This window comes from Vidua chalybeata, chromosome 1 (assembly GCF_026979565.1).
Source record: "Vidua chalybeata isolate OUT-0048 chromosome 1, bVidCha1 merged haplotype, whole genome shotgun sequence".
Lineage (NCBI taxonomy): Eukaryota > Metazoa > Chordata > Aves > Passeriformes > Viduidae > Vidua > Vidua chalybeata.
The window spans coordinates 32,260,342-32,282,355 of record NC_071530.1 but is presented as its reverse complement, the minus strand read 5'-3'; the positions used below and the strand labels follow the sequence as shown (position 1 = coordinate 32,282,355).

At 38.3% G+C, this 22,014-nt stretch overlaps 1 protein-coding gene across 10 annotated transcripts; it reads right to left on the bottom strand.

Annotated features, from left to right (window-relative positions):
* Window positions 1-5,652: 5,652 nt before the first annotated feature.
* On the bottom strand, window positions 5,653-21,286 carry CCDC126 (coiled-coil domain containing 126). Of its 10 annotated transcripts, none has more exons than XM_053955226.1 (6): window positions 20,878-21,154; window positions 20,669-20,752; window positions 19,472-19,583; window positions 10,521-10,658; window positions 9,499-9,902; window positions 5,653-7,257 (listed from the first exon to the last, which is right to left on the bottom strand). In XM_053955226.1, the coding sequence occupies exons 5-6, from the start codon at window positions 9,734-9,736 to the stop codon at window positions 7,076-7,078; spliced, it is 420 nt and encodes a 139-aa protein (XP_053811201.1). In that variant the 5' UTR covers window positions 9,737-9,902; window positions 10,521-10,658; window positions 19,472-19,583; window positions 20,669-20,752; window positions 20,878-21,154; the 3' UTR covers window positions 5,653-7,075. The 10 variants fall into 10 exon arrangements, with proteins under 10 accessions (XP_053811201.1, XP_053811214.1, XP_053811222.1 ...); XM_053955239.1 differs by having other exon boundaries at window positions 20,669-20,749; XM_053955247.1 differs by lacking the exon at window positions 20,669-20,752.
* Between the last annotated feature and the right edge of the window lie 728 nt (window positions 21,287-22,014).

Sequence of the window (22,014 nt, the reverse complement as noted above, 5' to 3'; positions counted from 1 at the left end):
CATTCATCTTGGAATTGTCTCCTCTTTTCCTAAAACAAAAAATTAGCCAAGCATACAACATTCACAATGCAATTGCTCAACCATAACTGTCCAGCTATGGCTACTGATTAGCAACTAAAAAAATCGCTAAGTTTGATTCAAGTCTTGAGGGGCTCGATATCAAGGACAGGGCACACGTGGTGTACACACACTCTCTGGGAAGGTAGTCTGTGCCCCCTGGGATAGACACTGAGCAGCAGTGCCAGGGCACAGCCACACACGCCCACAAGTGCAGTGCCTCAGGACACCCACAGTCTTGGGTGCCACCAGCCACACAGCACAGCACCCAAGCCCTCCCAGTGCCTGCCTTGCACCCACATTGCCCTCTGCTGCTGCTGCTCTTTAGACGACCACTTTTCTGGTGGGTAGGTGAGGGGTACTTTTGGTTTGTCACTGATTCCTCTTCCTTTACAAAATAAAATGTATGTTCCATCAGAAAATATGTTTTGCTCCTAGTTCAAGACTACAGGAGGCCAACTTTGGGAAACATTCTTGACCAAAGATGGTTCTTAGACTGGCAACCTGCAAGTCCCGATTCTTCTCCCTATGCCACAATCAATGTAACCATATTGGAACAACTCCTCCAATGTGTTTTTAGTGAATTCACCACAGGCTGCTATTTCTGACACTGCACTAACTGTGTAAATTGACTGCTTCCCCTTGATACAAACAGACTGGCCACAAAGTGATCAAATATGTGATGAAGTAATATAGTACACTTTCCTTATCTGAGCTTTAGGAAATTGGTATTTAAATTGTGTTCTGCCTGCTAGCATAAGCTATGAGACTTCAGATTGTCAAATTGAGATCCAAGAGGAAAGGCTGTTTTCATGCCATACAATGACCAAAAAAAAAAAAAAAATTCAGAGAAATCTCCACATAGTTTTGAACTGGGCAAGCCACCAGCAATGCAGCAGAAGGTGGTGGTGAAGAGGAATGTCACAGGACCATGGCAATGTTTTGCCAAAACATCTCCCAGAAGGAGATGAAACAACAGGGACACACTCAGTATCCAAATAAGGTGATAGGGCATATGGTCCAGGCATTTGTCCTGTGGCTATGCCACATGTATAAGCAATTTCAGCAGAGCAGACAGCACTGCAACACAACACACACGTTCTGTCACACTGAGATCTGAACACAAACAGGTCACCCTCAAAGGCAGGAAGATAAGGGAGCAAGTCCCCACAAGTCAATACATCTTCAAGTAAGCTAGTGGAAGAAAATAAAATCACACCCAAAAAAATAGGATTGTCAGGGAAAAGTCAGGGAAGAGAAAATTCCTCCTGTGACCAAAACTTAAAAAAAGAAACAGATGGGGGAAAGGGGACCTTGAAAGCAGGACTAGAAGCTCTGCAGCCAAAGAGTTTGAACAAACTGAGGTAGCACACTGCTCCACGGGAGCTGCACAAAACTGAAGATCTCTGAGATACCTTATTTGTAAGCACATTTTACTGGTGCCAGAGATCCCAGCACTGCCAGTAAAGGGGGAGGTGTGGGAGTGGGGGGAAGAGCCTGGTTCACACAGAATGAGCAGAGCTGTGTCATAAGTTGATGTGCCTCATCTGTGCTTTTAAAAACAGTCCCCTGAAATACAGCTTGGGTTTAGACAGAAGCACCAGGTTTCTTAATAATGCAGCTTTCAGTGAGGGGTACAAATGTCAGCCTGTATGTCACTCATGTCAGTGTTTATGCATGAACAGCCAGTGACAACTTACTAAGAGTAGGAAATCAAGTCATTTTTTTGTGAGGCATCTGTCCTATGAACTACTTCCCGTCAAAAAAAAAAATTGAGGATTCTTTTCCTGGATTTGATCACAGCAACTGTTTCACAATATAGACAGTGTTCAGTTTATTAGCACCTAGTGCTAATAAGACACCCCCAAGATCTACTTGGATCCAAATCTGGATCAGTAGACATACTTGGGAACAGATATAAAATGTACTTTGTGACTCAGAAATAGAGTTCTTAGCTAATAAAGATATTTCAAACACTCTCTTTTTACTGTCATAGCATGAGTATTAGAATACATTTTGAATTTAGAAAACCTATTCCTATCTCTCATCCCTTCTAGGAGATTGTTAATAGACATCCAAAATAAAATTAATTAAAGACTGCTTAAAACAGATTTTTCTTTTTGTAAACTACCAATTTTTGAATAGCAGGGAAAAAAAAATAAGGCTTTCTGCTACTGTGAAGAAGCCATGACACAAGGTAAGTAAAAGAACAGGAATCCAGATGGCATGTTTTACCTCCTGTAGTTGTGATGTAGCATACGGATACTGCTGGCCCAAGATCTCTGAACACATCAAAGTGGGTTGAACATATGGACACATACTTACAGTACAGCTCTGTGAGACCTAAGGTGCTGTCTACACATCAAAGGCAACAGCTTAATGCTTCACAGGGTGTTGACAGTCTCTCTCAACACCCTCTGTTAACAATAAAACGTGTGACCCTTTAAATTTTTTTAAATCCTTACAAGTTTGACAAGTGTTTAAAATTATTCTCAGTGAAACATCTATAAATTGAAGATAGCCACTTCACTAATACAAAAATAATTAATTTAGTAAAAACCTGTTTTAATATTTTAAACCTCAAGTCATAATTTTGAAGCAGTAGTCAGCCATTCTATTTCTATGGATCTGGTCAATGACTATCTGATTAGCTCTCCTGAAAACAAGAATTTAAGAGGCATAAAGCATAACAGAAACAGTTTCTGTCAAATTGTTTCCTCCTTCCACATATTATATCAATATCCCAATATACTTAAAAGTATAAGCAAGCAGTACTCACTTTTATAAACTTTTAACCATGACCATAGATCTATGCTACAATAAAAATTAGTTTGTGTATTATTAAACCTAGTTTACAGTATTTAAAAATGTCAACATGTCTTTCTTGTAGAAAAACAGAACCTGATTAGACACCAACTGACAAAGTTGATGAATGCCAAAGGGAATATGGAACCTAACCTCATGTGCAAGTAAGGATCAATTAATAATGAAAGATTTTTGCTGAAGGTACTGACAAACACAGTTAGGAAACTTGTAGCAATTAAGATCACTTAGAGATAAGATAACTCAGCAGCATGTGATGCCACTGGTGCTTAAGAGATGTGATTCCATGAATGTATGTAATGTGAATTTTTTTAAAATTGGGCTTCATTTTAATAACTTAAAGGATATTTTCAAATGCCTATGTGCATCATTCCTAACAAACTGAGATTAGTGAAATACCCATTCAATACCAGTCTTTTCCACATGAAAAACATAGCAAAAGTCTAATTCACTTTTTTGGCTGCTATAAAGGGAAGTCTCCCATTTTGCTCTTGCCTTTGGAGGTGGCATGCTATCAGATACACCAAATTGAACTTCAAGGTAGCAGTCTCTTTGTTTTGTAAAATACAAAATGATGAAAAAGCACAATTGTTAGGTAAAGAGGATTTATTAATTAGGAGGAATTATTGTTAGGTTGGATTTATTAATTGACATTCTATATCACCTTTAAAAATACCACACCAATTTTACATGTTTTAGACATTCAGATCATTCAATTAGTCAGTGTATTTTTAGAAACGAAAAGATTTTTCAAGAAAACATAATAAACTGGGATGTTAAATTTTAGGCAATCATTTTTCTAAATAATATCTTGATAGAGGTTCCTAAATTTACTCTGCTTCTGCATTCCCACCAACAAAGGCTGTGCCAGCAGCAAATACCCCCGGAACATGTACCTGCACAGGAGGTGCTTGGATGCTAAAGCAACTTGCACACATCACAAACATGATGCAATTTGGAAACCTCTGAATTAGCAAGTATTTTTAATTATAATTCAGATCTATTTAGTCAGCTTCTTTAAATGATTGTGTCATTAAAAAACAAGGATTTAGCAGTTACTTGGAAAACCAGACAACTGTGCAATATGTGATGCATAATACTAGGTGCCAAGGATACTGATATTTCATCACACTAAACACAAGAACCTCTATATCCTGGGCCATGATTCTGTATTTTTAAAATTATTTCATTTAAAACAGATCAGCAAGCTTCTGTGATCTTAACAGTGCATAGGTAGCTTGTTAAGAGCTGTATCAGTGTGTTTGAGAGGAGTGTCTGTCCATCTGTCCCTCCATTCATCTCAAAAGTTCTTTAATGTGGAGCCCCTCAGCACTTCTTCTTCACATACATTTGTGAGAAAATATTTGGATATCTTCATTACATTCAGATTACTATACAGAGATTCAAAACTATTTATTTAAATGAGAAATGCAACAGAAAGGATGAGCGAATAAAGACAACTTCCCCAAGATTTTTGCCTGCCAGGTATTTAGTTGTAGAACTCAAGGGCTGTATTGAGACCTGTGCTGTTTCTGTCTGTTTAGACAGCAATCAATATACACTCTTCTCTTTCCATTTTTCTTCATTAGAACTTTTGTTTGGAAGTGGATCTTGAACATTTTTTGCTACCTACATTAAGCAATCACTCAGAGGCACAGAAGTACTGCCAATTACCTAGTGAAATCAGCTGATAAACACTCACGAGGCAAACTGCAGCTGGGAAAATTCAAGTCCCCTAATTTACCAAAAGATTTCAAGAACAAAACCAAAATTCAAGAACAAAACCCCCATCCCCCATATCAGCAGTTCTTTATATAAGACAGCTTATATGTCCTCCTGACTTCCAAAGAACAGGAGAAGAAAGAAAAGGAAATAATATCCCAAACCCCATCCAGCCTAAGAACCAACCAACCATAAGGAGATTCCATACACACAAAACTTGAATGAGATCACTTTGGGAGGCTTTGCCATGTTATCTAAAATGGGAAATACACAGCTGCATCATAAAAACTGCAGCACAGCAGAAATACTACTTAAATATTGCTCATAAAGAAAAAATATATTTGGCAACACAACCAAATGCTGTGTGATACTATCAAGTATTTTGGACCTGGGGTAAGTTGTAGGCTTTCTGTAGGCTTTCCTCACAAGCCCTTGAGTTCTTTACACAACTTCCTACCTCTGCAGGGCTGCCACACCTCTCACATCTCCTACCTAGAAGGCTGCAGGCTAGAACATGCAGGTGTTTTCTTACTACTGTTAATAGCAAAGTCAGCTGAGACCCTCTCATCCTTACCCTTTTTTACCTTAGTCTGCACACCTTTAGTTTTGCCACTCTGAAAAGAACTATGTGTTTATAGCACAAAGGCTTTGGTTTGTAACAACCAAATATCTAGGAAATAAGCCAGACAGATGGATATAAAAATCAATCAATCAATCTATCTATCTTTCTACCTATCTTCATGTTGTCAATCTGCAGGTTCAAAAGAAGATCTGCACAGATCTTCTTTACTCTTAGACGTCTTCGCCATTAAAGATCTAAATCAATTCTTTTATTTTCAATTCTTTCTCCCCTCACCACTAACCTGAGGAAAGTTTCAGGGCATTAAAATTTCAAGAGCAGAAGAACTCAGTGACTAAGAAGGAAGAACACCAGAAAGAGTACTACTAAAACTCAGAGATTTACAATTTTCCAATCCAGAAACTGATAGAGCACATGTAGCAAGAATGACAAGACCATTTAATTACAAAAAATAAACAAACCCAGAAACATTTATAAGTACAATTAAAAATTTATTTTTCTTTTTCTGCATTGAAGTGAGTACATGTTTACACACAATGTGACAAAAAAATCACCTGAATACTAACTAAGTACTAATTAAGATTGCAATTTTATTTTCCTTTATAACCATCGAGAATATAAGCAGGGAAACAGAAGAAAAGAAAAAAAACACATAACTTTGCCTGGTATATCACCCAGCGCCTCTGGTTTTACTCATCCCCAAAACTTCACTTACAGGACACTTCTGGCAAAAGTCCCTGAACATTCTGTCCCCCCCAAACATTCAGTACAGTTTAAAAAATAGGTTCAGTGGCACTTCAATATGATTTCAGTAACATTTCAGATACAGTGCACCCAACACTGCATGCAATTCACTTTGCTGTAAGGCTGACTTAGACATAAGGCAAACATTACCTTAGCTCTCAAATATTCCATGATTAGACACCCTTAGTACACATACTGCTGTTAAATGCAGAGATGCCTTAATTCCCTTCATTGCTTTTCCTTCTGATCAAGAAAGCAATTCAGGGAGATGGTGTGCTATACTAAACACAAACTGCAAGGCATTAAAATGTTAAAACAAACAGCAATGAATAAAAATAAACTATATTCACATATTCAAAACTTATTTCCATCACTTAAATAATTTTATATGCAATTACAAAATACATACACTTAAATATCTTTTTAAGAAATAATAATCTAACATATCACAGATGATGATTTGCTTTTGATAATCTAACTGCCCTATCTCTGGCATAAAGATAAATCTGGACAGTGTTACTACCTAGAATGTTTTCCTTTTATAATAAATTTTCTTAAATATACAGTAAATTCTCTTTAACTATTCTGACAGATAGTGCAAATAAAGACATTCTTTGGGTCACAATTTTAAAATATTACCAACAATGCTATCCTCAATTTAATATTGTTTTAGTAAGTAAGTAAGAAAATATTTTAAATGTACACATCTTCTAACATCTGTTTAGCAACACATTTTCCTCAGTTACCTTGGCTTAATGTAGATCACAAAAAAATGAATAAACTAAAATACTGCTCACCTACCCAAAAGATATGTTATATTCATACTTAAATAAGTATATTTAGAAACCTACCTATAAGTTTCCCATTGCTTTCCACAAATTGTTATTATCCAATGGCCTACTACATCAAATCGTATCAAAATGCCTTTAGAGACAACAAAGATCACTTCAGAAGCACTGCTCAAAGGCAATGAAATAATGCTTTGAGAACCTAAGCACATGTTAGGCCTACATAGATCCAAGCACGTTGTAGAATACAATAGTTTACGCTTGTTTTGGAGTCAACTGCTGCTTTGCCCTAGCCAGAGACAAAAAGCTTATCTTAAATATTATCCATCAATGACATAGCAACACAAAGTGGGCCTGTTTGCTATCTAATGTTGCTTGCTGGCTTTACACGTTTGTTTGAAGTCACTGGCACCTGATGGTTAGTTCCATTTGTGGTATTTGTTGCTGAGCCATTCACAACGATGTAATCAACCTTGTTTTCCAGTTTCACCAGGCGTTGTAAGATGTCATCCAGAAGAACAGCAATTGTTCTCTTAAGATCAGCTGAAGATAAGGGAAAAAACAAATTACAGCCTGTTATTTACTCTGTGTGGAAAAGAACTGCCATTTCAACATATTCACATCTTAAGACTTGCTATCCTCCCTACCATACTTTTTGGAAAGGAGTGCCAATTAGTCTAGAAGTACAGAATTAAACAGCTGCTTGAAATTTCTTTATTAACATTTCTTTGTTATTTTAGGGAAGGGAGATATCATTGTAACAGGGAACTGTGAAGGCAGCCAATTAAATATTAGAGTATAAGAACAAAACACTAGTTGGAAAATTAGAAGTGGCTATTCAAAGGTATTATTTCAAATTCCATCCAGACAACAGCACTGGAATACTCAAGCTATGTCATCTTTCAGCCTTGGATGTAAGAGAATATATCTAAATACTTTCTAAATACTTTTCAGCATAAAAAAGGTAGTTAATAGCTGTCTCCTAAATGACTGATTTAGCCCATAGAAAAGCTGTTATTAAAAGGTATCTTATTGCTTCTTACATAAGCTACAAAGCAATGGTAAAAAAATCTATTTATATATTTATTGACTGAAAATAAGAGAAAAGATGGAACACAAAACCAGTAATATCACCAGTAATATCTTTCAACAAAAAACTATTTATGCTGTTGCCAATCACCATCTTCTTTCAGATCTGAAAAACATTAACAAACTTACCAGGTTTTACAAGGTGTTAGAATTCCCCTTACATAAGAAGACATCTACAAACTGTCTCTACCCCCTGCCCACTAATCAATTAACTAAGCAGAAAGACTGGGCAGAAAGATCAAAGGCATCAAAGTGAAAAAAATAGGAGCAAAACAGATTAAAAAAAAATACTAGTAAATTAAATTTTAAAAAAATAAGTACCTCCCTCTAAAATTAACTAGCTCTTGTTTAGTAATGTAAACTTAAAACAAAAATTTCTAAACAATTCAAGCCAGAGCAGGGTCTGCTGTTAATAACAGAGGGTGGGTCATGTACTCTGTAGTATCATTTTGTGCTCAACAAGCTGATAGAGGGAATAGTCAAGTTTTAATTCTGATGATCAGCAGGTAGATAAAGAGATTACTTCAGTTCATATTAAACTGCAGACAAAACCACAGAAGACAAGTCTCATCTGGGAATATGCTGTAAGACCTATAGAGCAGGAGAAAACTGCAGTACACAAGGATTTTTTGGGTTTTTTTTTTTTTAATTACAGAAAAACTTAATTACACAGTAAAGGAAGGAAGTCCTTGATGACAAAAAAAAAAAAAAAGGTGGGAGAAAACAGGGAAGAAAAGAGAAGGCAGTCTCTTACTGTAATAAGAATTAATTTTAAGAATGACAGGATTAAAGGTTTAAACTTTTTACTCTCCTATTCCTCTTGGGTTGTTCTTGCATATCTTGTCATCACAGATTTGCTTCCTTCTTCCTTAGCAGCAGCAAAAAGACTTCAGACACATTTTTGCTGCTTGCATTCTTACCAAAGGCCTACAAAGGGCATCCTACAACAGGCAGAGCCATTTAAGGAAATTTTAAGGGGATCAAAGTTCATTACTATACATCTTTTGAGATACTATTTTAAAAAATAAGCAATATTAGTTACCTTTTCAATATTTCAGAAGATAGTAAATACTGGCAACCTATTTATCAGGTACATATTCACAAGACAGGCTAATCAGTGATATGATGCACCAAGTATTATAGCTCACAAGACAAGGGGCGTTGTCTCTTATGGCTACTTCTAAAACAAGGAGGGATTCTGCAAAAATCATAATTGCCTTGCAGTCTCCAGACTGCAAACTCAACTAGTATCTTGCTTTTTCATTGCTTTTTTAAGGAGAAGAAGATTCAAGAAATAAAAGCAGGAAGTTAGAAATTAGGTACTAGAAGTATCTGGAATGTTGAAGTGACTTTATATAAAACTTTGTCCCGGTATCAAGCACGTGCTTATTCTTCAATAGCTGAAGATTCAGAAAAAGACAAATGTGCTGCTACTTCTGTAAGTAACTGGATTCATGTACCTGAAGAGATCTAAAAAAAAAACCTGGAAAGCAAAAATGTCATGTATGAAGCTTGATTTTGCAACTCATCTTAATCTTCAACTTCATTGAATAAACTAAAATCAAACCAGTTAATACAGAAAAGTTTTTTTCTGCTGAAGAGCATATACTACTTTTAAAAAAAGAAAATGTATAACTTTACAATTTTCAGAAAAAGAATATATTCAAGTAACTAGTATGGCTTTTTTCCTCTTACCGTATCCTGACATAGAGGCTCCACCACCACCATTCATCAGGTTTTTGTTTTCTTCTGCCAGTGCTTTGACATATCTTTTACTGAGATCTAATATCTGTCCACGCAACTCAGCACTGCTTTGGCGTCTTGGATACTGAAAAGTGTAGCGTAGCAACATCAAACCCCAAATTATTCCAAAGACTAGTAAAAACATACTCAGTTTCTGGGACATATTTTTTCTTGAAAATGTTAGAAACATTTCTGATGAAGGCCACAGGCACGTTCTAATTTCAAGAAAGGTAACTGAATTTGGCTTTATCTAATTATATTACATATTAAACAAAAATAATATTTCTATGAAGTGAAAAATCTTCTGGCTGGATCATCTTGAATATATCTTCTCATGTTTTAGCTGGTCTTGATTCCTGAAATTTGTAAAGTACCACTTGGTTATTCAAAACTGCTACAGTTGTTGAGATCAAGAACAAATATCAGTTTCCAAATACAGTATGCTTGCATCATCTAGCAAACAAGTTTTTTTTTCTGCTTGGAGTTTCAGTTATATTTCCTTCTGACTTGTTATTTACAGGGTTTCCTCTTCCTATTTTTACTGATTTTTATTCTCCAAAAATCAAAACTTCTGTGCTTCCACAAAGCTCCACAAGTATTTTAAATACTGGAATTTAAACTGACATTAAACCCAAATGCATTTGAAAGAAGATGCAGTATCTAGAAGAGAGCTGCATAACATTTCTGTACAACATTGTGATGAGTTATACACATACATCTAGACACAAGATCTTATGAAATGATTCACATGATTCTTATTCTTCAGTTTGAAGAATAAGCACAAGTGTGAACAGACAACACATGGAAAGATGTTTCTTGGTTGGTTAGCTAGTTCAAAGCTTCCTCTCCTGGCTTTGTACACCATTAGGTTTTATATTTGCTGTGGTGTCTTATTATTGAATAAAGAGATAAAACCAAAGCAAATTGGCACATTGCACTTCAGGATTTTATTTCAACTTTAAAAAATGTCTTACCATAGTACCCAATTCTGATCCTTTGATAGATGAAGGCTTCAGGAGGAAAGCAAATGGTAGGAAAGCTTCATCAGTTAAATAACAAATGTTCAGACAGTTGGAAGCAGTTTGAGCCACACATCTTCAGGAATGTCTGTACTGGAAAAAAAAAATTTAAACAGAAAGTGAAGATATCCTCATTTACTTGTGGAGTAGTTACAGTTGAAGGCTTCAGGCTACATGCTTTTAAATCAGAACTACATTTTCAAACCTAACTTCAAGCAATTGTTAGGGAAGAACACAGAATTACTCTCCATTTTATTATGAATGCATGCATTTGAATGCCCAGTAACTGACTTCAACATACTTTTAAAAGAAAGCTTGGTAAGAATCTCACTCAGCATCTCCTTGTGTTATAAAACAGTGACAACAGATGTTCTGGATTCATCATACATGTACATGCACAAATATTTACATAGGCATCATTCTCTTACTAATTTTTACCCCTCAAACAGATTCCACATTTTTAGACTCTTTCCATGCGCATACCTCGTATTTCTCATTTTTCATCCATCTCTGACACTACTCCAATTATTCAATACTTTCTTAAAAGAGAACTTCTACTATTTAATATTGTCCAGATAAAGCATTTTACACAACAGTAACATTTTTCCTCACTATTCCCAGTTCTTCCCCACCTACTACCTGCCACAAGCACTTTTTAGACTGAAATTACACATGTAATAGAGTTCCTCACCAGACTTTCTGTAGTGGCATTTACACCTCGGTTTGTATCAGAATATTGAGACCGAGTTTCTCGTGCTGCTGAGCTCTCATCTAAACCTAACTCTGCCTGCATGGCACTTTTCATCCCATCCACTGACCAGTTCCATTGGCTTTATGCTGACACCCCGCTGTCTGCTGCCAACACAAGTGTCACTGCCAGCAGGGCGCTGAGCTCTGCTTGTGCTTACCCTTCACTCTTCAGATAATCCTCTCAACAGGCGAGCCAGCGTGCCTGATTCAAGTGGCAAATTTTTGAAGTGCTCTAAAATCAACATGCATATCTAAATTATTCTGAAAATTATTAACCCAAGGCAGGGGCGACATCAGGAGCTGGACACTAAAGTTGCCATAAGGTAACAACCAGTTGTGTGTAAAATGCCATATGGCAGCCACTGCCAGTACATAAACTCTGACTGCTGGGTGCACTAATGCAAGTGGCAATCCAAAGTCAATGAATGAAGAACAGCTCACCCTCCACCGTGGAGGATGACTGTGCACAAGGACAGACAGCCAACACGCAGTAATTTGAACTCCCACTGTAAATGCAGTGGGATATACTTTGTTCAAGGAATGTGCTTAATCCCCCTAAAACTGTTTTAAGATACTAATTTGTCTTAAGTACGTAAAATAAGAGGGAAAACAATAAAAACTTACATTCCACAGCATGAATATCTGGAATTGTGTGGCTTAAGATTTCCTGAAACAGATCTTCCCCAAACATGCACTAACCGAAACTTTTTTTCCCTAGCTCTTTGCCAAATCCACGGCTCTGCACTCAGACTTTAATAAATAAACTGCACCCACATCATTATGTATCTACATAATCTCTGAACAGTATCAAAAATTATGGAAAACATTATGAGGTCCAGGAGAAGAGTATTCATGTGATGGCTCAGAAGACCAAACAGTATATCTCAAGAAGACACCATAAGTTTCAAACCTCATTCCAAACAGTCTCTACTTCTTCTATTAAAAAAAAAAAAAAAAAAAAAAAAAAGACTGAAAAGGACAGATAGCTCTTGAATTCACCTCTCCACAGATCTCCAGCCATATCTCATCCTGAAGCATTTAGACAATATCACTACAGTCCTTTGGAGTAGAAATAATTCTGCCATCACATTGTAAATAAGACTACAAGCCAGGATAAGAGGTCTAGCCAAGAGGAACAGATTGAAAAAACTCCTGCCAAGCAGCAGCAGGAATTGCAGACTGGGCCATCGCCATGTATATCTAATTCACAGTGCACACGCTGACTACTGAAACTAATGGAAATCAAGGACTTAACCTGCTGGGAAATTGCATAACACCCATATACTAACATGAGGTAAAGGAACTCGGAGCAAGGTTTACCAAAATGAAGGGAACTTTTTGTACTTGCCACTTTTCCTACAAATTTTTAAAGGCCATTCCCTCTTCATGAATTCCAGTGTAATCTCAAAGTTCTGGAGATTTGGTCTCTTCTTTCCCCCTGAAGTGCATGCACTTCTAGTGACTCATAAGACACTCCCTACAACACCCTTGGGGTAAAAATAAAATAAAATAAAATAAAATAAAATAAAATAAAATAAAATAAAATAAAATAAAATAAAATAAAATAAAATAAAATAAAATAAAATAAAATAAAATAAAATAAAATAAAATAAAATAAAATAAAATAAAATAAAATAAAATAAAATAAAATAAAATAAAATAAAATAAAATATTATGCCCAAATGATTTGGAAGTAGGAAAAAAAAAGAGTATCAGCGCAGCAGGCGCACATATTAGGCAGGAAATAGCACAGTAAGATGGATGGACTGGAATTTTCTTGTACCTCTTTTTGCCCTGAAGGGTCAGCACTTCTCTACAAGAAAATTATAGTTACAACAAAACTTGGGCTAAGAATGGACCTTTGTTTTCAGTAATTTAGAGGTAGTATCCCATAAGATAACAGCACACATGAAAGAAAGTAAGTGTACTTTGTGATCTTTATTCTCCCTCATTCTCTCAAAGCACACAATATGCTGGGTTGGAAATCCTCACTGAGCAGGAAAAAGGGAAGCTGAGACTTCCTTCTTCACACTGATTTATCCTGGTTAGAAATGCTGGCACTCTTCCAACTGCAGCTGAGGGAATTTTGTGGCAAAGGCAAAGCACTGCAGAGAGCAACAGGAAAAAGGATGCATCAGAGCTACAACCTTGCTGCAATTCCTACCAACTCTTATCACGGAGACTAAGACAAAAGGCAGACAACCATGAAGATGAAGCAGCACAACCAGAACAAAATTTGAAAATCTGAGGAGGGAAAGAAAAGAAACAAAATCCCAAACCAAAACAAACACAAATCAAACAAAACCCCTGAGTTGACTGCAGGCAAAATGGCAATCCAAGAATCCATGAAGAAAATAATGTCTTCCAGATAATTGTTTAAATTAGCAGCCTAAAGTTACCAATTCAAGCGCCAGTTTCCCGAAGTACTTTAAATCAGCATAGCACTTTAAATCAGCATGCATATTTAAATTATTCTGAAAGTTACAAGCCCAAGCCAGGAGCAACATTAGAACTTGGAGCTACAACCAATTCCTGAATGAGGATCTGACATTAGGTTTGCCTTTCACAGACATATAAACAGCTTGGTTTTCTTCACTGTTGATTGTCTAAGAAAAGTACTGCCAAAACCTACCAATGTGGATACAACTTTGTCCAGTGGTACCACAACACTGACATCCATCTGGCAAAAAAGCAATGAACTAAGACACTCATCCACTCCAAAAAAAAAAATTATGTCTCTATTCTGTATACCTGTATTTCAAAATCAGTAATATATAAATTATATTATTGACTACATGAAACAAAAGGAGCAAAGATAAAAGAAAGATACAGAAAATGCATGATTTGTTCCATAATATAGCAAAGTTAAACTTAACTACTACTTAACTAGCATCAGACTTCAGTTTGAATACTGACCCTTCTCCATGGAAACTAGCCCATACCTACAAAACATCCTTCTTGAATTTTGTTGCAAAGTCTTCCTCTTTACTCATTCCCAGAAAAACCAGGAGATTATATTAACATACAACACAAAAGTTAAACGGCCTATAATGCAAAGGAATGCCTCCTACATGCTCTGAAACAACCCCAGGTTATCAGGAAAACAAGGCATACCTAAATCCTGAAAAGCTTATTTCACCTTACAGCACCGCCACTTCTGCCAGTCAATCAGCCCATGAAAGACTAGCACATATTCATAATCATTTTTCTAGCCTGCCCAAGAGACTCCAGCCTTCCTAAACCACTAGAAATGGCTGCAGGGCAAATTTAAACCTGTCCTGCAGAGATGATCTGTGTATCTTCTAGTTTTGAAAAATGTACAGGACAGATGACGGTAATTATTTGTGAGAGAAAAAGAAAGCAGCAAGTCCATCAGGTATTTTTCGTAGTTATTAATAAGCAGTTTGCAGATGCAAAGAACAAAGAAAACCAAAGCTTGACAGAAACTTATTTGATTCAAAGATGAAAAATACTTTTAGGAATAAAGCCAAGAAAAACTCAATGAAAAGAATATTGTTAACTTACAGTCCAATAAAGTCACCTCTTTGGTCATATATTTTGAAAGACAGAATCTCAAATACTAAGGCAGTAGTTCCTCAGTGATACTCTAGAGACAGAGTCTCTCATTAGGAAAGTAGGCCTGATAAGTGGGAATTTTACTCCATCTATTACTTACTACCACAATATTTATCTGTTCCTCACTTTCAAATTATGATCAACAACAACATGACATTGTGCATTCAAGAGCAGGTCTGGCTTAGCAACCAGATATTAACTGCATAAAAAGAAGAAGTGATTTATCAAGACAGAGCTTAAAAAAAAAGCCATATACAGTCCTTGAAGCATGCATCCAATTAAAGAGGAAGTGGAAAAAAACTTGTAATAGAACAGACAGCAGACAGAAATCAGGACAGTACAAATAAAAGCTGACATTAATAATTACTATAAAATAATTGTACAGTACAAAATTGGAATTTACTACCATCTCAGTGGGAGCACAAAAAGTTTATAAAATTATTAACGATTAAAAATTACCATACTAAAATTACATCTGTACAAGAAATTACTATTAAATTCATGGCAACAAACATCCTGCAGTACAGAGAGTGTACTGTATCAGTAAACAAAAAACTGCCTCTAAATATGCAGAGTGGTACTTCATTGCAAGAGCCAACAAACATTTCAGGAAGACAAGAATCACTGGGCATTACAGAATATCAGGAAAAAATTTTCCACAGTAGCATCAAGCTCCATTCTATTATTTTCCCCTTTTTTGCATCTATTTACAGAGTGCACCCTCTGGCCCATTTACCTCTGTGACCTCCAAAGTATTTTGTTTTCTAATTTTCCAACAGAAAACTTTGAGCATCACTCAGCTGACAGGAATCAATCGTGCTGACCATTCTGAGAGTAGACAGGCTGGTTTTATGTTATTTGGAAAACCCTCAGTCATTTCTGTAAAGCAATGAAAATGGGAAGTCTAAAGAATGGCTAATATACACTAAAACAGTACAGAATGTATTCACTGGACAATTAATTTTAGAAGACTGAGACAATGAAATAAGCACCTAGAAGCCCATGAGCTCACATGCTAAGACTTTTTGGAATGCCAAAAATGATACTTGTATTCTGGTAATTTGCAGTCTTAGACGGTTGTTGGTTTGGCAGTAGGTGAAAAATCTACATGAGGTGCAGCTGGCAATCAGGTGCCCAAAGAAGTAAAGTGTTTACACAGAGCCCTGATTAAAACTGGTGTGTAAGGAAAAACCACATTCCCAATATTTTTATGAGTAAACAAGTTCTTGAGAAGATGCCAGTGAGACTACTGTACTCTACTGACACATCCATACTGTGACTGTCCTTTGGTTTCCAGGTTCATTAATCAGGTTCACTTAGACAGCTGCACAGTGCCATAAAGAGCAGGATATTCCACTTGGAACCAACCATTAACCGCAATGCCAGTTCCCAGACAAGTGAAAACACATTTAGCTGTCTTTTGATAAAATTTACTCTCAGCACTTCAAGTATTCCTATTATTGCTGCTGTAAAATTTGGTCAACAGAAAAATATCACAGCAGAAAGGGAAAAGAGGATCTATACTGACAAAACATCAGCAATGCCTGACATAAAACAGCCGACCAAAATGTGCTGATGAAACTCAAGGGTCTTTCCAGACTGCATTACAGATAAGTAGACAGAAGACTCCGTTTATATTAATAGCTGCTAGACTCATGTCAAAATATCAATACTATAAAACGTGCTGCTATCTTAAGAACAGGTAAGAAGGCACACTTCTGGGCAAAAAAAGGCTGCCTTATCATTACGAAGGCTGCTGAGCTGTAGGTTTTAGCAGTTCTGTACCACTTTCAGAGCATGCTGCCAAAGGAGTCTGCCTTTGTGTCTTTTCCAGGACATCTATCTTTGTATCTTCTCCTAGAGCATGTGTTCCTTCATTCCCTGCTTCTACATGCCCAAGACTTGCAATTACCTTGGCACACTGAAAAAAACAATATCCTTTTGCCTTATTGCTACCTGCCTTTTGGGGAGCACCTCTAATGGATATTCCAAGTGAAAAAAATATGAAGTTTAAGAGAATAGCAAAACTGGGTAACTACCAAAAATATCTACTCTTCTACAAAAAAAGAAGAATCTTACGTGCCCCGAACAGTTCCTGTCTCTCAATGCAGCCAAAGGATACATGGACCAGCAAAAGTCACAGCTCATCAAGCAGACACAGTGCTGCTGCTGACGAGCTGCTGGGACTACCTCAAACCTATCTTAAACCAGGAACAGTTTTACCTCCTACAAGCTTCTAAGAACAGCACCAATTTGTCTTGTAGATGAACTTCAAGTTGAGAGCACAAACATATTGCTTTCGACTTGAAAACCCACACAGCAAGCTTACAGTGGCTCTGGTATAAAAGTATCTGAGAGCCCAAACACTAGACTACCTTTTGTCAGTATTTTAGAAATACTGGAAAGCTGTTTCTATTTAAATGCATACATTTCTATTTTAATTGTTTTTGTTTTACACTTTCTACCAATAATTATTTTCATTTTGCATTGTGTCTAAGAAGTCTTCTCAAGTACCTTAGAATATCTTTTTTTTTTTTTCAATACCTTCCCCCTTTATTTTTGTCTACTACTGCCAATGAATGCCTTTAAAATAAACCAGTCATTTAAAAACAGAAATTCTTTGTTCCTTGCCTATGGGCAGTCAGCCAAGATTCAAGATTTTGAGAGGGGAAATGGCTTGGCAAGGCTTGTGAAGAAAATTAAAGCAAGCAGATATCAATAGGCACAGTATATCAATAGAGATAGTTTGCTACACTTGCTGAACTTGCCCTTCTCCCACTGGGCCCATCTGGGCCCCAAAACATTTGTACATCTCTGTATCAGATTCTTAAAAATAATAATAGTGAAAAAAATATTTTTAAAAAAATTCAACTTAATTTTCCCTGGGACACTTTTCTCTATTTTCTCTTCATGCTTTATTGCCACTATTCAGGTCACTGTAGGACCGTTGCTCCTTGATAGGAGTCACTTATGATAGAGCACAAAGCACTTTCTTGGCTTCCCACTTCCCAGTAACACTGCCACGATTTATTAATTGCAGGCTACGACAAGTATCCCATAGTACTCCCTTGTGAAATTTCACAGCTGTCCTTGTATCGCTCTTTCCAAAGCCCCTGAGACTCCAAAACTTCCTCCTGAGATGGTAATATTTAGCTAATTTTGACTAGTTTTACAGAGAGCCAAGCCTACAAGATGATGCATGTACATTACTGGTAAGAGAAGGAGTTTCACTGAACGTTTTAAAGAGACCTAAAAGGAAGGCAGGTGTCACTAAAAAGAATAAAGAGGGGAGGGGGGAGACAACTAACAAAGTGACAGCTGCAGTGGGGGAGAGATTGCCACTGTTCATGCATGTACACACAGTGCACCACACAAACACTATTCCTGTAGAACTGCAAGAAAAAAAGCACTTGTTCCACTAGGGAGAGAGGAAGAATTTAACTTGTCTGTTTTCTCCCAACAAATCTGTACAATTCAAACTGCATATGAATTTGTCCACCAAAATTATGTTTCTATGGCAAAACTGTAATACAGATGAGGCTTTGGATTCATGTTCCTTCCCACCAGGCTGACCCAGGTGAAGATTTCAGAAAAATAACACTGGAGGAAATATTAAAGACAAGTGATTTCTTCTATATCTTTTCTTCTACAATCTTACTTCTAGATTGACTTGTCAGCTCTCAATGTAGCACAGTAATGGATTATGACAGACATTAGTTAACTGTAAGACCTCAGTGGTGTGCACTGCAAAATACTTTATTATTAACATTAAGGAAAAGGTGCCTAGAAATTTAACTGGATTATTTATAACCTGGTAGCCTCCTATTTCTTTAGGATTACTGAAGAAACCAATTTCATTGGAATAAGTTTTACATTCCCTTGTCTATGCCTCTAGTTCAGGCCCTATTTTACATGGGCAAAGTACCCATTCAGTTCAGTTCTAATCCAAAATTAATCTTCTAAATTACATACGCAAATGCCAATATAGCTATTTTTTGTAAAGTTTGTAAATTTTTTTAGTAAACCATAGAAGAAAATATAAGAGGCTGCTATTAATAATGCTCAGTTGAGAAAAGCCATAAAATGGCACAAATTATAAATCACAGGTGAAAGAGGTTGTTAAAAAACAAAGAGCATACAAAGTACATTTTATCAGTAAACTTGTACCAGGAAAAGCAGATTCACTTGAGTGACTGAGCCTCACAGATTTTTGACAGCTACTGGAAAATGGCTATTTTTGACACTTACTAGTTTTGAGATACATTGACTACACAGCTGACAATTTTAGCTGACAGCATGCATTTATCCTACTTACAGTTTAGGCAAGATGCAAGAACTAGTCCCCTTTACTATTCTCAGAAAAGGTATAAGTGATCATGAACTTCAGGGGAAATATCTTACTTTTAGCAGCTAAATGACATCCAATCCACAAGATACATCACAATTTGTGATTAGCTGATATGAATGCCTCCCTCAAGGAGATAAGAGATAACAGCCAAAAGGAGTCTCTAAAATAGATACTACAAAAGCTTTAAAAAGAAAAAGCTGGGCGGTGGGGGGAGAGGGAGGAAAGGAAGTACCTTTATTTCCAACTGTAAAAAACTTTAGGAAAAGGACCAAAGGAATTCCAGCATAATTGCTTAATTCTCTGGAGCTCTCCAGTACCTATTAAGCAGCTACAGATTTGAACACCTAAAATAACAAAAAGAGGCCAGAATATCTTAGGCTTTATACATACGGGTGTCTGCAGTAAAAACAGGAACAAAAATAACAATAAATTTCTACATTTGGTCTAAAACTGCAATCATACTGCTTGTGACACAATTGTGAGTAGCAGATGCTACTCACAATTGAATATTATCTTCATATTGTCTCCTTTTTCTGATAGTCTCATGAGAGTAAAACAGCAATTCCTTACATTTGTTCCAAAATTAACACTGTGTTACAGTTAGGACAAACCACATGCACACTTGGATGTACATCATGTTCACATTCTCAGGGTTCTCTTAAAATAAAAAATTGCAATTCCTACAAAGATCACTTTTAACAGTAAAAAAACACATCCATCTGCCTCTAGTTCACCCACTGGGGGGGGGGGGTGTGTGCATGCAAACAACAAAAAAAACCCCAAAACAGCAATGAAAAATAACTAGTTAACCCAATCTGAACTGTTCTAAGGAAACTCCACATCATGTCATAGTATAGGACAAAAATTATCTATGCTTGTTTCGTGGCACACAAACACAGAAATTACACTGCATTCAGTATCTTTTAGATGACAAGAGACATAAAAGAAAATTTACAGGATGCTACCATATTAGGTTAGGGAACCGAAAAGAGAGTTTATTAATAATGAATGATGAACAGAGCTACCAAAATAAGGTAGAGATAACGGTACGTTATACATGTTTACCAAAATCGAAGGTAAGTGCAGTCAAAGCATCATCAGATGTTACAAATAAAAGCAATTTTATTATATTGTAAGACGGAAGCGCTGTTCTGCAACCCTTGCCGTCAAAAAATTCCATATATGACAAACTGAATGTTTCAAATCTTGCAGACTTCATTCAGTATTACTTTTTCCTGTTTCTTCAATAGTACCAGCGAGACCAATTTCAGTGAACTATTTACCCGTTGGTTTTGGGGCTTTTTACGCAGACTTGCTAGTGCCGGAAGATCACGTAACTTGACATTGTTAAGGATCCTGTCTTTGCCTGAATATGAATTTTTTTTCTTCCTTCCTGTGAGTTCCATCACATCACTCTAATCTGCTTTACCTCTTTGGAAGTTACGTCCTTACAGCAGAAGGCATCGATCTTGCAGAGTCACTGCAGTCGCAGCTTAAGACTGGAAGACCACTGCTAACGGCGAAGGAAAGCAGAAAACGCTCGTTTGCTCCACCGCTTCCTCCCGACCCAAGGACACTGCATCACGGCCCTGGGACACGGATCGCGGCCAAAGGAACCCCGAGCCCAGCACAACTCACCTCACCGCGCCGCGCCCCGCGGCGGGGCCCGCAGTGACACCGCCGCAGCCGCCTCGAGAGCCGCGCAGGTACCGGGACCCGCCGGGCAGGAAGCCCGAAGGAAGACGAGCCCGTCCCGCAGCTCCGAAGAGAGGGGCGGACCAACGCGGGCGCTCAGGCGCGGTGCGCACCCGCGCGTGCGGAAGAGCCGCAGCCACTCTGCGCCATCCCGGTCCCGCCCGAACGTGCAGCCACCCCCAGCCCTTCCCCCGTGAAAACACACACGGACGGGCGGGCCCCCCACACGCACTCCCGCCGCCCCGGCCCAGTGCGCGGCTCTGGGGCTCGGCCGGGGCCGGGGCGCCCCCCTCGCGCCGCCCCCGCGCAGCGCCCCCCGCCGGCCGCCGCGCGCTACCTCCGCCCGCCGCCTCCGCCGCCTCCTCCCGGCCCGCGCCCGCACCCGCGCGCCGCTTCCGTCCGCGCCGCGCGCCCGAAGCCCCGCCCCCGCCGCAGCACGCGCCCCCCCGCCCGCCCGGCGCCGCCACCGCCCCCCAGCGGCGGGAGGGGGCGGCGCTGCGCCCCGCGGCCCTGCGGGGAGTTTGTCCTCAGCCGTGCTGCGGGCCGGCTGAGTTTAGTCTGGGCGTGTTTAGTCCAGAGAAAACTGAGAGGGGGTCTCATCAGTGCTTTCAAATATCTCAAAGGCGAGAGCCAAGAGGATGGGGCCAGAGTTTTTGGTGGTGCCCCGCGACAGGGCGGCGAGCAAAGGTCGTGAACTAAAACACAAGTTCCACCTCAACATGAGGAAGAAATTATATGTGTTGAGGGTGGCAGAGCACTAGAATAAGCTGCCCAGGGAGGTCATGGAGTCTTCCACTCTGGAGACATTCAAAACCCACCTGGACACGTTCGTGTGTCACCTGCTCTAGGTGACCCTGTCCATGGCAGGCGGTTGGACTAGGGGAGCTCCAGAGGTCCCTTCCAATCCTAAGGATTCTCTGATTGTTCGTGGCTGGGGTGGTATATAAACCTCCCCCCCACCACCCTCACCGTGATAATCGCCGAAATAAAATTCATTATGAGTGCAGGACTGTGCTAGAGAGTCACCCCAGGCTCCTCCTGCAAGGAAGGAGCTGTTTAAAGGAAGCTGGTATGAGTTAA

Bases quoted from the DNA above. Each gene is read 5' to 3' on its own strand.
- CCDC126 (XM_053955281.1), bottom strand. From the start codon at position 9,736: ATGTTTCTAACATTTTCAAGAAAAAATATGTCCCAGAAACTGAGTATG. The intron at 7,258-9,498 runs GTAAGAGGAAAA...CCTTATCTTCAG, and splicing joins AGCCTCTATGTCAGGATACG to CTGATCTTAAGAGAACAATT.